This window comes from Zosterops lateralis (assembly GCF_965231275.1).
Source record: "Zosterops lateralis genome assembly, chromosome: 4".
Taxonomy (NCBI): Eukaryota; Metazoa; Chordata; class Aves; order Passeriformes; family Zosteropidae; genus Zosterops; species Zosterops lateralis.
The window spans coordinates 67,407,507-67,425,297 of NC_139765.1; the positions used below are offsets into that span (position 1 = coordinate 67,407,507).

The 17,791-nt window shown below is 40.0% G+C and overlaps 1 protein-coding gene across 2 annotated transcripts in view; it reads left to right on the top strand.

Annotated features, from left to right (window-relative positions):
* The window catches only part of BEND7 (BEN domain containing 7), a 46,838-nt gene that overhangs the window by 10,130 nt on the left and 18,917 nt on the right, over positions 1 to 17,791 (top strand). Inside the window, exons 3-6 of one of the 2 annotated variants that reach the window (XM_083859689.1) lie at positions 3,045 to 3,344; positions 9,130 to 9,252; positions 11,685 to 11,950; positions 16,827 to 17,052. In XM_083859689.1, coding sequence (XP_083715815.1) covers positions 3,045 to 3,344; positions 9,130 to 9,252; positions 11,685 to 11,950; positions 16,827 to 17,052 — 915 coding nt within the window. The remainder of the gene's footprint in view (positions 1 to 3,044; positions 3,345 to 9,129; positions 9,253 to 11,684; positions 11,951 to 16,826; positions 17,053 to 17,791) is intronic. The other variant, XM_083859690.1, reaches the window with a different exon arrangement.

Below are 17,791 nucleotides of genomic sequence, written 5' to 3' on the forward strand. Positions count from 1 at the left end.
CTCTATTTTGAGTAGCATTTTGTGTCTTAGTGTTTTGCAAGTAACTTCAATGGTTTCAGATAAAACCCAGGGATTTACATGGGGTATCCAAATGGCAAATCCTGTAGGCAGCCTTTGGAGGCGTCCCCATCTCCTTGGAAATGGTGAGGAGCTCTGGTATGTGTGTACAGAGAGAGGCTGAAGTATGCACTGCTCTTCTCAGGCCTCAGCATCTGTCTTGGAAAGCTTTGTACAGATTTCTATGTAATAATTTTTTTCCAGTGTTTCATTACTCTATTTAGCATTTAAAAGAATTCTGGCTCTTCCATAGGACACACTAATTTGAGTTGTTGTGTTTTCTCTGTGCCCCATCTACTTTTTTTTTCATTTTTAAATTACATGGTTATAATCTGTGAAAAGTATCAGCAGTGGAATAACTAATAACAAAATGCTGTCCTTGGGCTCTAGAGCTAATAGCCAAATGAGATAACTGGGAAGCAAGAAGTTAAATCTGTTACTGCTGTTGCACCCATCTGCAGATTCAGATGGTGTAACATCATCTGCTCTTCACTCCTGTGGGGAGGATGCTGCTGTGGCTGGTCAGCTATAAGCTAAAAGCTGGAAAAAGGCATGACTGGGAGAGGAGGGGTGTAAACTGGCACTGAAGACTAAGTCAGGCTTATAGCCTGTAGGTTTTTAATGTGCTTTCTTGTAAAAGGAAAGACGTATATTAAAAACAAAACAAAAACAAAAAAAACCTGAAAAAAATCCCAAGTCCCAACAAGCAAGTGTACAAAGGGTGAATCTCCCTATTTAAGTAAGGATCTACCTAAACAAAAAGATAAGTTTATGTAGAATGCAAGTTCAGGGTTTATTCTAACATAAATGTAGTGGGTTTTTTCTATCTGGAGTTAAATATGCTCATGTCACTGTATAGGAAGACTTCTATATAAAGGAACAAGGGAACAGAATCAAGGCTGAATAAGCTCAATTAACATTAATATTTTATGTAATTGGGTAATGGAAATTTAATCTTTCTAACAACATGTCACCCGACCAGACACGTAGCGCAGTCCCTGCACCCTGCCAGGAGGAGGTGGGTGGGAAGCTGTTTTGATACTCACATACATTTTGCCATTGAGTACAAATCCAAATTGCCAACTTAAAACTCCCAGGGTAGACAGGAAGGGATGGCTGTGTTGTGGTGGGAGCATTTGGAGCTGGGATATGGGCAGGTACAGCCATGTAGTATCTCAGTAATTGGAGTCCAGTGCTACTCTGCAGCATTTCGAGGTTGGGAACTGCAAACAATCAACCCCTGGTTGGGTTGGGGCCAAAAAGTGTCATTTTAAAGGAATTGGTGCTGTTACTGTTAATTAAATCACACCCGCACACATAAATCCGCAGGCAAACCGACAAAATAAATAAATACAGCGCACAACTTCCTCGCAGAGAGTTTTTCTCACTGCTTTAGCTGGAGTGGAAATGCTGCTGGAGTGTTGCTGTACGGGGTTGGCAAATATTTTTCTAAGTTTGGACTCGAAGCTTTCTTGCGAGCCGCCCACTCTCGTCGCTGGCTCGGGGTGGGCTGGAGCCAGCTGGCAGCGGCCCAGGGAACCGGTGCGCCAGGTCAGGCAGGAGATGCTGGGATCCAGCAGAGGCTGGAGCACAGAGTTCAGCTTCTCTCCCCTTCTGCTTATTCTCCTCCCAGAGCAAAACCTCCCTCTTTTGGGTGTTCCGGGTGTACACCGGGCTTGCAGCAGTCCCGACCACGTTGAGCTTGGCCTGTGCTGGGGAGGGGTTTGCTGCTCTTTTAGCTGTCTGGTAGGCAGCTGAATAGTGCCATTGAGTTGATAAAATTGTTCACATGCCTGGCATTTAGCGCACTTTCAAGTACCTTGTTGAACCAGAGACGGCACACCTTGCATCTTGGATTTTTGGAGAGAAGTTTTTGGGTTTTTTTCTTCTGAAGTTTTCCTTTGTACAGTTGCTTTGCCAAAAATAGGTTTATTTTGGGAAACACAAATATAAATTGAATAGAAGATACCAGGCATTATTGTATTAAGTATTCTATAAAGGAAGGTTGATTCATCAGTTTCTAGATCTTACTTATGACATTTGCTTAGGATATTTGATTTTTCTATTACCAGTTAGAAAACCAGAAGCTTCTTTCTTCAGAAAGGGCAATGAACACTTCCCTATTACTCACGAAATGTAATGTATGCTATAACAAGCAAAATAGCTACTATCTGCCCAAAACACATCTATTCATTGTGCAATCAGCAGTTTCATATGTAAAATTAATACTTAAACGATGCCAGGAGTATTAAGTATGTAACTTTTATTATTTAAATGCCCCGAATTTATTTGGAACAGTCACATTTTTCTTGTATATATTTTCATTTTCTTTTTAGAATCTGTATTTTTAAGACATCCAGCCATTCAGCTGTCTGCAGTTACACACATATTAGCTACTGTTTAATTTATTCCTGTATAATCCAGTATTACTAAATTCTGTGGAATAAGGAACTGATTCTGTTCATTAAAATCAATAGATGCAGTGCTGTTCTGCATGTGTGTGGCATGGTGCTTTCTGTGCTTTTTTTTTTTTTTTTTTTTTTTTTTTTTTTGTAGGATCTATCCTTCAGCATACAGCACACTGATACATAAAGGGTCTGATCCTTTGGGCTTTACTCAGGGAAAATACCCACTGATGTCAATGCCTGAATAGGATCAGTCTCCTAAAAGGACAGTTTATTTGAAACTGCTGTAGCTATTATTATTTCCTTCTGGCAGAAAAAATAATCTTACTCATCAAAGCCTCAGAAACAGCATCAAGAAAGCCAAGTTCAGCAGGTCTTTCAGGCACAAGAGCTGTCAGCCATGGCTGTGTGAAAGCATAGCCTGGTACATCCCAACGACCACTCAACCATCCCTTTTCTTTCTTGTTGTTATTTATTTATTTATGTGCTCCAAACTCTTATTGGCATCTGAAACCACTAATTGCTACCCATTACTGTTTTTTGCTAATTTACAGTGATAACTGTTGGCTCTGTTTTCATTAGGAGACGAAAGCCGGGAAATTAAAAAACAAATTACAGGGATGAGAAGATTACTGAACGACAGCACTGGAAGAATCTATCAACGTGTTGGCAAAGAAGGAGAAAAACTGAAGGAGGAGCCCCAAGATTTAGACCTGGGCTGGGCCCAGCGCCTGAATCCCCCTGCAGAGTCCCAGGCCAGCCTTCATCCCTCCCAGAGCGGGGCCTGGAACGAGCTGTCGCCCCCAACCAGCCACTTTTCAGGGCAGTACGGAACTCGATCCAAAACGTTCCAAAATCAGGCTCGAACTGTGGCATCCAATGGTATGACCTGTCAGACGCTGAGAATGGTGCCTTTTTTTCCCCCTCCCCTCTCCTTGGTCTGTATTGAGTATCTACCTTTTTCCCCTCCCCTCTCCTTGGTCTCTACTGAGTATCTACCTTTGTTGTGATGATATATTGTACCACTGCACTGAAAGCAGTTATAGTTCAGAGTCTACAAAATGAGCACATAGTTATCACTTCAAAAAGGTGTGAAAGTGGGCACTGTGCATTCTGCTACCATCTGTCTTAGCTTTTAAAATGGTTTCCTGGTGATAGGATAGAATTACTCAATTCCTTTACAAGCTTAATTTCTATACAGTACTTACTAAAACAGCTTTTGTCATTGTTATTAAATTCATGGCTAATTAAATGTCAACCTCTACCACTCCTCTTTGCCGTGAGTAATGTAGCACTGTTGTGACACTGCTTGTGGAGCAGGATTCTACTGCCTTTCATAAGGGGAGGGCATCAGCCCTATAACAGGCGACTGAATTGCAGGTACAAAATTCCATCACAGCCTTAGGCTTTTATTCCAATGAGACTATTGTAGAAAAGAGATGATGGAGTCTACCTATGAACAGCATGTACTAGAGTGTGGCCAATCCAGTACTGGCAGAGAATTCTGCCCTGAAGTCGATGGCAGTGTGCCTTTAAAATGGCTTTTTCTTATTAAGTCCCAGAGAATGGAAGTTTTGCTGCCAGATTAAAAAACTCTGCAGTCAAAACCCCACCATAACAATCTTGTAAATATGGAAGGACCCAAAACTCATCACACATCTCCTTCTTTGTCCTTAGAGGCCCTGGGCACTGGCAGGGACAGTTCTCTGCATGCACAGAAGTGCCCAAGCCTGCACAGATTAGGTGCCTTGTTCCCAAATCCAGAAAGTAGGTGGAGCAGCACCTCTATCCCCTCAGGGGCCTGATTCAGCATGTGAGCTAAAATGTGTTGACAGGATTTGGCCCTCTACACAAGAAAATGTCAGCTTTGATTTTTTGTATGTGGAGGAAGGATTCAGTTGACTTATGATCTCTTACAGGTTTGGAGTGGTCTATGGGACATGGAAGGGTCAGGTTGAGCAACTTCCTGGGCTGGTCAGGAGGAATGCCCAGGCTCCCAGTTCTTGGGGGAGCACCCCAGGAGGCACCTCCCTTTGCAGCTGTCCTGCTGCTGAAAGGAATGCAATCTTTTGGGTTACATAAAGGAGGGTGTGGGCCCTCTCCTCTGGCCACCTTTGAAAGACATCTGCACAGCAATTTGGTTTGAGGTGTCTGCCTCTTGATGAGGTGTTGTGATCCTGGGTGCTGCTTGGGCTCCAAAGCCTGGTTCTCTAGGGAAGAAAAACTTTCAATGCATTTCTGAGCAGTGAGTAAGCCCTGAAGCTGCTCCTCACCCAGCACACAGCTCCTCTGAGCATTTTAACAGCCTGATTTTCCCCCCATTCCTTGCATCGGGAGCCTGAGCATCAAACTCAGTATTTTAGATGTTATTCAGAGGATGGACAAAGTTCTTAAAAGCTGGGTGTAGAAATGCTGAACAATAGTTCAAGGGAGATACTACTCCTTGGTATTTACCATGGTGTTTAAGTTACCAGAACAAAACTGCCAGACATAACGTTACTACCTGGGCATGTCAAGCTTAGGTCATCACTGGCGAGATGTTCAAACATCTGCAGTAGGTGATCTGAGTCCAGAAACTCTGTCCACTGTGAATAGATACTCTATAGAAAATGAAGATATATGTTGCATCTGAATTGCTCAAAGTTGAATGTAATAGACATATCAAGTCCATCTCACTGGTGCATTTGTGTACTGACAGGGTAAAGGTGGTTCAAGAGGAGGCTGGAATAGATGTTTAATAGGTGCTAGTATAGAAAACATTCATGAGAAAGCTGTTGACAATGATGCCTGGAGAGGCTACCTAGACCTGAGGCTAGACAGAGTAAGAGAAAGAGGGTATTTATTAAAAAGGCCTTCAAAAGATAGATATACACCTTGGGCAGTACAAGAGCCTGGCCCAGGCTACACCCAAGATGGACAACGGGTCATGAGTTTTTCACACTTCTATAAGTTTGGTCCATTTGCATATTGGGGTTAATTGTCCAATTACAGCTTCAGGTAATGAAGTCACATTCTCCCAGTTTTGCTCCCCCCAATTTGCTTTTGTTTATACTTTTTGGGGCCTGAGGCTGTGACAGTGACCTTGGTTCTCCAGCTGGAAAAGGATTGTTTTGTCTAACTAAACTGTGAAGAGAACTTGCTAACCCTCTGTATGAAGTTCAGAGTTATATACCAATGCAGTACAGAATCTGAAAAATATGAGAGCTAAAACTTAAGGCATCAACAAAAATGAAAGAGAGTAAAGGAGGAACAGGGCAAGCCTAGACATTGCTGCAACAGAGGGCAGAGTAGGAACATACTTGAAAACCAAAGGGATTTATTCCAAACCAGACTTAAGGTGGTGGTTCCACAAGTCAGACTGTTAGGTAGACATGTGACCCACTGCTTTTAGTGGAAGCCAGCTGGGACTACAAACAGTGAGCACCATGTCTGTCCTATTAGAGTCAACAAACTCACACTTGAGTTTCATTCCTTGTGTTCTGTACCAAATCCAGCAGTGATGCAGCAGCTGAATTATTGCTTTTGGGTTGTATCATTTTCACTGGGTAGTTCTTGCATGCTTTTCCAGTATAAACTAGTAGCAACGTTAGTTACAGGGAGTGCATTCCCTCTCAGCAGATCCAGCTGGAAGAAAACACTGTTCTGGGCTACTTACTGCTCCCATCGGGGGAGCAACTCATGTACTTGTGTCACCTCCTTCTCTCAGTCATACAGGCAGGTATCAAATTGCCTGGTGGCTAGCTTCCAAAAGAGAGGGAGATGGCTCTTTAAAGACTCCTTCATAAAAATAAGAAGTCTGATCTCCTTTTAAAATTAAAAATTGATTTATAACAAGTAGAAAAGAGTTGCTTTTGTCCTCTAAAAATGATAAAGGTAGTGCTTAGAACAATGACTGAGAACACTCTACTAGATATTTCTTACAACACAATAACTGATCAGGGGAAGGAGGACAGAAAGAAAATAAAAAACCCTCATGAATATGTAAGGAGTCAGTAGAACACTGCTTTGATTTGAAATATTGGTGGTCTCTTTTCCCATTCCCAGTACCTATGGTAGATTTACATGGGTAATTTCTATCAATGTTAATGGGGATTATAAAGTAAATCCCCTATGCCTCAGTGGGAAAATAGACTCTTTGGTTTTCCATCAGGAGCCTGTGTTCCCGAGTATTTCCATTAGGAAGATGTTATATTGCAACAGGAAAGATGTACAGGTATTTACTGATACAACCTTTTCAAGTTTTCACATGCAGTTCAGCATGGTGTAGAGCCTTTGTTAAGAAGGAAACAAAGGCCACCAACCATGTTTCCCTCCACAGTGTTTCAGATATGATTTCCAGAAGCCCACTAGAATATTGAATTGTGATCAAGAGAAAGGACAGGCTTTATTCTGAGGATCTTTTAGTCTAAAACAACTGAGAAAGGACTGAGGGAAGGGTGGTCTTACTTCGTATTTGTTGTCTGTAATAAAACTCCTCTAATTTCTGGGTCTTCCACTTCTGGGGTACCTGCTTGTCTTACTGAAAGGTACAGAGTTATGCTGGTCCTATTAAATTATAAGTAGTCTTGAAATTCATCTACTTAAAAGTCTTCTTATAACAGGTAGGTAAAGGGTGTTGGTGGAGCCAAACTGAGGGATTCTGATTAATCTGCTGTAAAGCTAAAGATAACATTATTTTTTTTCCCTCTGTACCTGTAACAATGGGCTAAACACTTCATAGACCATTGAAAAGGTAAAATCCCATCCATGCCCCAAGGAACTTCCAGTGAATAGACTGTACAAAGGAAGGGTGAGATCAAACTAGGCAGAGTCCTGCTGAGTCAGAAACCTTTTTGTTTCATTTTGAGATTCTCAGCCTGTTTTCCAAATAACTTTTTAGTTCTACAAAATCATTTTATTTGCAGCTGAAACCTTGGAGAGATGAAGCCAGTGGTGCTATTGCATTTGCATTTGCTAGATTTGCAGGGATTTTTTTTTAACTACTCCATTTATCTTAATACAGTTTTAACAGATTTTATCCATGTATGATTTTTTAAAATATCAAAATTTTTATTGCAGTAGTGTGGAGAATCTAAATATCTGAGGAAAAGAGGAGCATGACACCCAGAAGATACCAACTATCTTTAAGTGATGCATTAGTTTAGCTTTACAAGTAGCTCACCTTTGGAGTGTGACCATGAGTTTGCTCAAGTCTGATAGATGTTGCTTCATCTGTGTGGAAGAAGGTAGAGAACAAGTGCCTAGTGGTGGCTAAATTTTCAGTTATTTCAAATGAGGATTAAAGTCAGGGAATCTCTGTGTGTCTGACATCAGGGATCTTTAATGAAAGAACACAACCCAAATCTAAAAAGATATTAATAACCTGGTTTGGCTTCAGAGGAAAGCAGAAGTAATAATGAAAAATGTGAAAATTTATAAGTGGAAAATAAATTAATTGCTTATGTTCACTTTAGCCAGGTCATGATTAAAGGGCACCTGGTAGGTGTCAGGCTATGGAAGAAAAAGGGAAATACACTGGCTGAAGTCCACATGTGACACCAAGTGAGGTTATTGTTAGGTGCATTTGTAGCTATCTTCATAAAATGATCATCCCTCCTCTTGCAGTCTTGAGCAGTAAAATTGCCATCAATTTAATTGACTGTAAGGACATTTGGAAAGGAAGGGAGGTGCATCCCATCTAGCCTCAGTTTCAATCAGATACTGTTAGGTGTTTTGTTGAATTTTGAAATTTTTATTTGCATTAAAACTAGGGATATAGCTGTCTTAAGCTAAAGTGCAGGATACAACTATCCTGCAAAGCTTGAAATCCCTCAGCTGTTACAGCCTGTTCTAATTCAGAACAAAAAAATGCAAAACTTCTGGAAAGTAAAGCAGTAATAAAAAAAGCACTGCTGAGGGCTAGAACTAGAACTATGTAAGTTCAGTTAAACACTTGTTAGAATTACTAAAGAAAAGGAATCTCTTGAACTACTGTATTAATTTTCAAAGGGAAACTATTGAAAGCCCATCTTGTAGGTCACAGTGATGGAAACCATCACAGAAAACAATCCCACCCTAGCAAATAGAAGAGCAGATTTGAAAGCTTTCATTGCTGGTGGCTCTTTTCTGTCCTGGTTTGGGGTTTTCTTTCTCCAAATAGGGTATTTTATTTTTGTTCTCCTTCTTCACATAGTAAAGAATCACCTGTAACATTCAAGCAGTTTAAAAATTCCTAGACCCTCATTTTATGTACAGTACAAACCTTTATTGCACAGGCTGTCTTCATTCTTTGTAAGACTGTTCAGGGAGATGGGCTTTTTTTTTGTGTGTGTGGGATAAAATGGGTATGTTTGTAATGAGGTTTGGTGCTTTTGTTATTCAAGATGAACCAGGCTGACAATAGAGAGCCCTGCTGTGAGGACTGCATTATATTCACACTGAGCAGTCTTCTCCAGCCCATGTAACATTGCATCCCAACTCAATATAATTGCACATATTAGTAATTGAATAAAAACTAGTGGTTCCTTCCTCTTAAAAGGAATCATGTTGAGAATTATTTCCTTTCATGCTTTTGATCTAATTTTACAATCTGATATATTGATGATCATAGTTTCAAACACCTGCTAATTGTTGTCTGGGTGATTTTGAGTGGGTTACATCTCACCCATTTCATTCCTCTCTCTTTCAGGAGAAATCCCAGTGGTGAATTCCTCAGTTGGACCAAACTGCTGTACGTGTAACTGCCAGTCAACCCTGCAGGCAATTCTTCAGGAGCTCAAGACCATGAGAAAATTGATGCAGATTCAAGCAGGTACAGTGACCAGTCCTGTATGTGCATACCTGTGACAACCATTGAGTTGAAGATGGTCCAGCTTGTTGCAGGGCTGTTGGATGAGATGGTCTTTGGAGGTCCCTTCCAAACCCAAACTGTTCTATGATTCTGTGATCTTCATGTTAGGGAGTGGTCTAGGAAATCAAAGTCTGTGTGCACTCAGGAGAACCCAGATTGTTTCCTGCTCTCCTGACATATCAGTCAAAGTCAAATTTTCACAGGTTTCTTGGAAGTGCAACTTCTACTTTTCAGATCCTTACCTGTAGCACAGGATTTTATCTTGTAGCCTTTCAAGGCTAAATTGGAAATAAAATTAATGTGATCAGATTCATAATGAGGGCAGGTCAATGGCCATAACCAGGTGCAGTTTGTTTTCACAGTGCATTGATTCAGGGGTGCTAAATGCCACTTCACCTGGGTTCTACTTACCAGCTCACTAATCTTAGAGATAAGAAAAATAAAATTTGAAGGTAGCTGAAAGTTACCAAATAGTTCTTCATTCAAACCTCTTTTAGCTCTGTGGTAGTCTCAGCTGAGCTAGCCACTGCATGTCATGGCCTCCACCCTTCCTCTGGCTGTGAAGTGTCAGCTTTCAGTGTGGATACCAGCAATAATCTGTCCTCTGGGGAAAACTGTTGAGTCTAGTTTTCTCCTAGGTTGGGAGCTGAAACAGAACAGTGCAGAGCTAGAGGAGTAGCTGAGCTAGCAAGATAATGGGAACATGGTAGGTAGAGTTAAGTCATCCTAGGCTGATGTGAAGCTGAGGCTCTGTGCTACCTAAAAATTAGTGTTAATACTAATGAGGAGGTAGAGGTGTTGGAGATTTTGTCAGTTGGCTTGACTTGCCCATCCAGTGTGAGTAGTGAGGACCGAAGCCATGGAGGCTTCTCTCCTGGAGAGGCTGGATAAGACCTCTGGAAGAAAAGGGAGTGTTAAGCAATTAACTGAAATATGGGTGGAGTGAAGGGCTGACTAAACTCCTTGTCTTCACAGTCTATGATGTTTGAGTGAGTGATGGGAACAATCAGACAGGTTTTGTAAGATCAGTTGATATACATAAAAATGCTTTTCTAGAAGTCATCAGTTTACAAAGGAGAACACAAAAGCCCAGTTTTACAATTTTTGCTGGTACATGGGATTCTTCATGCAGTCACACCAATTTCACTGAAATCACATGGGTGATTGATAAATGGCTTATGAGTGAGAGTTAGAAAACTGGGGTCTATGCCAAAAGATCTGACTCCTCAGTAGCAGAGCATTTCTTATTTATTATGTATCTACAGAGTAAGTACCTTTTTTAATTCATTAATCTTTTGATTCACTTGGAATACTTCATATTTTCTGAAATTATATTTTTGCTGAGAAAAAAAAATTGGCATTTTTGTTGCTAAAAGAAAAAAAAACCCTAGAATTCAAACTTGTAAGTAAAAGTGTTATAACTTATTTTAGTATTCAAACATCCTACTGTCTTAATTATAAACTACACATCAGTCTTGTAAATCCTTGCCAGAAATGAAATATTCCAGAAATCTTTTAATAAACAATAGTCTGAAGTTTGTTTTTGTCCTGAAGCTTTGTAGATTAGGACTTTTTGTAGCTCGCTCATATCTTGGATGAGTTTGATCTGCATGTATAGCACTTCTGGCTTTTTCTTTGTTTGTTTTGACCTTGATCTTAGTGGTTTATCCACACATATAATTGGATCTTGATAGCATTATTCTGGAGGGCTTGTTCATATTGGTACAAGTTCAGCATTGATGCCTTAATTTATACAAATGATTGTGGATACTGGAAAATGTAAAATATATGTAAAATATGGTTTCTTATATTTCAGAGGTAATACATGTCAGGTTTTGTGTATGAGCAAAACAAACTGATTCAACTTTGGGTTACTGTTTTTCCCCAGAAATTAAAGTATTGAATAGTGTTTTCACTCATTCTTGACATAATGATACTTGAAATGTTCTTGCTGAGCTAATTAACTTGGAGACCACAGTCATAAAAATAACTGTAATTGCATTAGCACTTGTATTATCTTACTTTATCAGGGAGAGATCCTCAAAGACAGTGAGATTCTCAGTTATTCAGAAGGCACACAATCATCACTTAAGTGCTTCATATCACCAACCATCCAGTGGTCACTAGGAAAAAGAATTGTGTATTCATCATTTTCTTAAAATACTGTTCATCACTATGGTTTGAAAAGCCTCACTGTCATTATCTCCATTGTACAGATTGGAAAATTATGCAAAGGTGATAAAATTTACTTGTTTCCCATGCACCAGCAGCCCTGAAAATCGCATCACTTACCTAGAAAATAATTTCAGTGAGTCAGTAGTTTAATGGTGCAACTGTGTGGTTATTCACAGGCTTTTGTCTATAAAATTAATGCATTAATTTCTTTCATTCAGTTGGGACTCAAAACAGACAGCAGCCTCCTGTTCCTCTGATTTGTGCACAGAAGTCAACAATATCAAGAAAGAGGAATAAAAAGAGAAAACTGCCCCTCAAAGCTGTTGAAGCAGTTACCATGAATAAGAAACCCAGCTCCCCAGAGAACGAGAAGAGGCTGACAGCAAACTCAGAACGACCAAGTCTGCAAGCAGTGGAACCCCCCCTGAAGCCAGACACCCCTGTTTCAGGGTTTGGAATTATCCTTGAATCAGCTTCATCAGATGTAAGTTAAAATTTTAATATACAGGATTGCAAGGTTTTGAAATACTGACTCATTCAGGAGAGTCGGCACTCAAGTCACATTAATGCACCTTTTCACTTTTTGTTAGAGCAAGCAAGCAAATTTTGGGTGGGAGTGAATGGAGGTGTTAGGGTTAGATGTGTGGAGTGCTCATTTTACAGGGTTTTAGGGGTTTTTTTGAGCTTTCACAAGCATGAACTTTTCCCTTGAGTTCAAGGCTCCTGTTTTTTGAGCTTTCAGTGGAAATTTGTTTTTCATCTCTCCCAATGCCAAGAGCCATGGCTGAGATGAGGAGCCATGAAAAGTGCAAGGTGTGTAAAGCATTCATAGCCCCATCATTGCTGACGAAGCCATGTAGTCCACACATGTGTCTTTATCCTGCCAAGGAGTATTTATGTGCTTTCCTGCTTTTCTGGTCCCACTGACTTTGGGGCATTCCTCGTCTCTAGAAAATTCATATTCAGTCTTGGCTGAGTTGGGTACTTTGGTCTTGGTTGCTGTGTGTGCTGGAATAGGGCCTCAGCACTGTTGGATGTCAGTGTGATTTAAAAGGCCAAAATTTGCCACTCTAAGAATGTGCACTTTTCCCATAGATAATTGCAGTAAGCATGTTTTCTTGATTCATGTCCACACTGATAGAAATTCCATGTATCTGGTGGATGATTGGCTTTGTTTAATGACCAAATTGATGTCATCTGAACCAGTTCACCGACGAGTAAACTGTTCATTAATTCCTCTAATATATTTTTAATTTTGAGCAGGCTCTTTCCAATTTCCTAAGTACTATGAGCTAGAAAAACATAATTAAATTCAGTATCAATAAGCGTAAATGAAAACAATGCAGCAGATAATATTCTATCCTTCTGGAAGAGGGAACTAATAATAAAAAAGAGCAGTCAGGATAATTCAGTTACAGAGATGCAAGCCACACCACTAATTAGGTTGCAGTCTCATGCCATAGAGTCAGTGTAGTGATACAGAGTAACTAGTTTGATGCTTTTTTTCAGAGGCTTTCCTTTTGTAGTACTGAGCTTAATAATGTTTGAGGTAAAGGTTTGGGGAGGATTGGTAATTTATCTCCGTATGCAATTTGTGCTTATAATTTTTCTTTGCTTGTGGCACTCTTGTCAACTTGAAACACGGTTTTGAAAACAGTTTTGTGCTTGTAATGGAATTTAATTTGGCTTTATGAATGTGTTCCATCACTGGACACGATTCTTTGTAGTTGCCAGTTTGACCTAAGGAAAAAAAGAAGAGAAAACATGTGGCTCATAAATCAGGTCTTCATCTGTCCTCCCATGCTTGAGCCCTTGCTTGCCACAACAGTTGTTTCACTAAATTTACAGAGCCAGAACACCGAGACAAACAAATGGATTTTGTTTTGCCTTTAGAAAGAAAACATTTGGGTTCTGAAAACAGATCTATTTAATTCGAAAACAAAATGTGACCTTAAATATTTTGAGAAGGCTTAAGAAAGTCACTTGTTTGAGAATGTATGGCAGCATTATCATTTTCTACTTTTTTATAAGCATCTCTGGTGTGGTCACAACCAACATGTCTGTGTGCCTGAAAAAGCCTGAAAGACATTTTACAAAGCACCATAAATGAATGTTCCCTTGAGAATATTCCACAGGTTGTCTGTAGTGTGTGCTGTGTCATACGTCACCACTGCTGCCACTGCTGTTTTGCCAACATTTATTGAGCTTTAAGAAGAATCCAAGTTTAATGGGTATAAGATTGGAGCTGCCAAAAAACAGTGCAATTAGTTCAGACCTTTAGAGATAAAATACTGCTACTTACAGAAGTGGAAAATGTCTTTGTGAGACAAACCCTTAATCTGGCCCATGGATCAGAGAATCTGCTTTTTAAATGTAATGATCTGATTACAACTCTTAGTTGAACTTGTGTTTGTTTTACAGTTGTAATATTTCATTTATAACCTAATCATTTTAAATCTACATATTACAACTCACTAAAATATCCAGGATTAAATCTAGTTCACTCCCTGTTAATTTTAGCACAGTAAAAGCCTTTAGCATTCATGTCTTCCTTATTTTGTTGTTCTTTATTTTGTTGTTCACAAATAGTTTACCCTCCAGTTCCTTTTGCCATGATCATTATCTATTAATAAGTGCTTTTTCTTTGAGAAATCTCATTCAAAGTGATCATGAAGTTGAAATGATTGTTACTGATTGTCTCTGATTGAAGAATAGCTAACTACTGAAGCAAAGCAAACATAAATCACAGTTTTGCCTTCCAACTGTTTCACTGATAAACAAATTGATCCCTATATTAAGAATAAAACAGTCAAAACTAAAATAATACCAACACCTCCACACTGGTACAATGGTGAGGTTCGAAATATATTTTACAGCTGTGTTGTAGGGTGGTTGGTGCACCTGCCAAAGTGTAATGCAGGTGTCCTAAGGTAAGACCAGGGAAGGGGGAAACCACCCACGGAAGAGAAGAGAAAAAGCTCACTTGATTTGTCAGTACAAATACAGAAGGTAACAGCAGGGCCTCATGATCCTTCTGGCTTTTTGGGTTTTAAGTAGGAGGTGTCAGAAAAGGTACCACTGAGGGTACCAGCAATAGTGTGGCCAGCCAGGACCAAGGCAGTGACTGTCCCTCTGTACTCAGCACTGGTGAGGCCTCACCTCATCCTGGCATCACTTTTGGGCTCCTCACAACAGACACCTGAGGGTCTGGAGTGTGTCCAGAGAAGGGCAGTGTTTATCCTGGGTGAAAAGGACACCCAGGGGGGACCTTCTCACTCTCTGCGACTCCCTGACAGGAGGGTGTAGCCAGGTGGGTGTCAGTCTCTTCTCCCAACTAACAAGTGATATGACAAGAGGAAATGGCCTCAAGTTGCACCAGGGATGGTTTATTTTGGATATTAGGAAAATTTTTTTCCCCAAGATGGTTTTCAAGCACTGGAACGGGCTGCCCAGGGAAGTGGTGGCAGTCACCATCCCTGGAGGTATTTAAAAGATCTGTAAATATGGCACTTGGGGACATTGTTTAGTGATGGATTTATGTCAAGATGGACTCGATCTTTAGAGCTTTTTCCTACCTAAACTTTTCTATGGTTCTGTAATTTCTCTGTCCTGGGTGTCTGTATCATTGAGGTAGTCTTAGATGACTATCACAAGACCAAAGAAACAGAACAGGGTAGATATCCTTCATCACCACGTCAGCTGCATTCTGGTCTTTAATTTACATGAAGTAGAACTTTTCCCAAGTTGTGAACTTGGCCCGCATTTATTTACTCTCAAAAATCTTTTCTGTCACCAGAAGTTTGGAAGTAACATATTAAAAAGCCACCTACATTCAAATATTGTCAAATGTCAGTAACTGACTGTTTTGCTGGATCCAGCATTTTGAAAGTTCTTGAGGTAAAAAACCAAAATTTTCATCCAGAACAAGCTGAGGAACTACATGCTTCTTAGAATTTTGTTGTTGTTGCCATCTGAATATTTTAAGATTCTTCATCCTGGCTTCCCAAAGCATTGTAATCTTTAGTTTTATCACACAATACACATCCATATCCCATGACAGTAGATGCTTTGGAAATATTCTACCTGCTGCAACACTCTTCATACTGATTTTTAGAAATCCATGGGGAAAGAATTATACAGCCAAATTGTTCTGAGACTGGCAGCCCTTTCTTCTGTCTAGACTCAAGATGTTTGCAGGTGATATGATGGGAGATGGCATTTGCTCTTACTCTGTAAACTACTCTGAAAATGCGTCATCATTGCTGAATATATTTCATGTAGGGGAAAAAAAGGGCAAGTTCTGAGCAGCAAGGCTGTAATATTGGTTTATTTCCTCATATCATGATCACTGATTCTTTTAGCACCTTGCCAACTTCTAAACAATGTTTTCAAAATTTTACTTTATTCACAACATGTCTTCTTTCTAGATATATAATTATTCCATGAAGAAGTCTTACCATAAGCATTATATGGTAGTCACAGAAGAAAATTCTGCAAATGCTGTTCATGTAATTTCTAATATGTACAGACAGGGGCAGCAAAAAGACTCTTGGTAAAAGGGGACTTCCTCAAAGGCCTTTGTCTACTTTGGCCCTCAGTGTACTTGAGAGAAGACTTATGAAATACAGCATGATTTTCCTTTCTTCCCCTCTATTTCACCTTCTGGCAGTCGCTTAAATCCCTGTGATTCACTGTTGAGGATTTTTGTACTGAAATAAGCTGTCTGTCTAACATCATCCTCCTCTAAATGTGCATTTTGGGACTATGAAAAGGAGGGACAAAATGGATGCTCAGTAAGTGCTGGCTCCAGGGGCAACCTCAAACTCATCATCTGCTTATACTCATATGGGCCATATCTTCACTGGAAGCCCTCTTGGGAATGCACGTGGAATTGGGGCCAGTATCCCTGCATTTGTGCTTCTTGGAAGTGCCTGGCTGCCCCACAGCACACTCGTTCAAAGCATTTGGCAGAGAAACAAGTCCATTAAATGGTTAGATAAATGTCCAAAAAGCATCGCTTAGGAGCCCTGCTCTGGGATGATCCTGTGCTTTGTCGTTATTACCCAACATTGAAAGGTGTCTCTTGTCTTTTTGTTAGCTATATGCCTAGAAATGATGTCAGTAATTGTTAACTTTTACAGACATTAGACAAGGAGTGTGATTGTTTGATTTGCCTTTTTAAGGTGCTTATTCACTGACGGGGTTTGATTTCAATGAACTAGGCTGCTGTGGTCCTGAATAGCTGGGTAGACATTCATTGGCTTGATGAAGTGATTGTAAAGTCTCACCAGATGCATGATTGAAGTAAAATAATGTCTTTGAATGCTCGTTTAATTAAAACATTTGTATTCTTTTGGTAGCCAGAAGTGCAACTTGCAGAAGGCTTTGACGTCTTCATGCCAAAATCTCAGCTGGACTCTATACTATCAAACTATACTCGCTCAGGAAGTCTGCTCTTTAGGAAGCTGGTCTGTGCATTTTTTGATGACAAGACTTTGGCTAACTCTTTACCAAATGGCAAAAGGAAAAGAGGGCTCAATGACAACCGGAAAGGACTAGACCAAAATATTGTGGGTGCAATAAAAGGTATGTTTTCTGCTTTCTTTCTTATGTGTAATTAGAACATATTCTCAGCTAAGGAGGGTGTAAGGGGATTAGAATTTCTGACGTGTGCTAGGTCTATTAAAATATGCAGTCTTATTTTTATTCTCTTTCATTCAGTTGTTAAAAATAGCTTCTACAGGGACAGCTTGTGTTAATTTTAAGCCAGTGATCCTGGTTTCTGAAGTCAGGCTCTAAGGTTAGAGACTCAGTGTTCATGTAAGATAATTTTTTTTTTTCCCCCCAGATATCAGAGATGCAAAGAAATCTTGAAAACATAATGACAGTGTAACTGATACCCTTCAAAGTTCTGAGTCTTGCACTGTATTTGGCTGTGTCTGCTCTGTAAATTTTTCAGTAGTTGGTGGCTGGATTGGGGAGAGATAGAGGAAGATAATACTGGCATGAGATGAGTTTGATGCTCAGAAGTACAGTGGTCCTTCTCTTTGGGGACAAAATTTCTTGGTGTGAACACCTTTTGCTGGGTGATTTTTCCTAGCAATCACTGCTATCTGACTTCCAGAAGAGCACATACCTTCAAACTCTGTGATGACAGCATATAAAGTGCTAGTATTAGGCCAGGGATTCTGAACTGGGTTCTATTTTGAAATCTGATATTGTAGGGACAATACCCACATTACCAAAAGACAGGCCAAAAATAAGCTCTAAGAGTGGAACTTATTTTAGAGGCTGTGACTTGTTCTCAGGTACAGATTGCTAACTT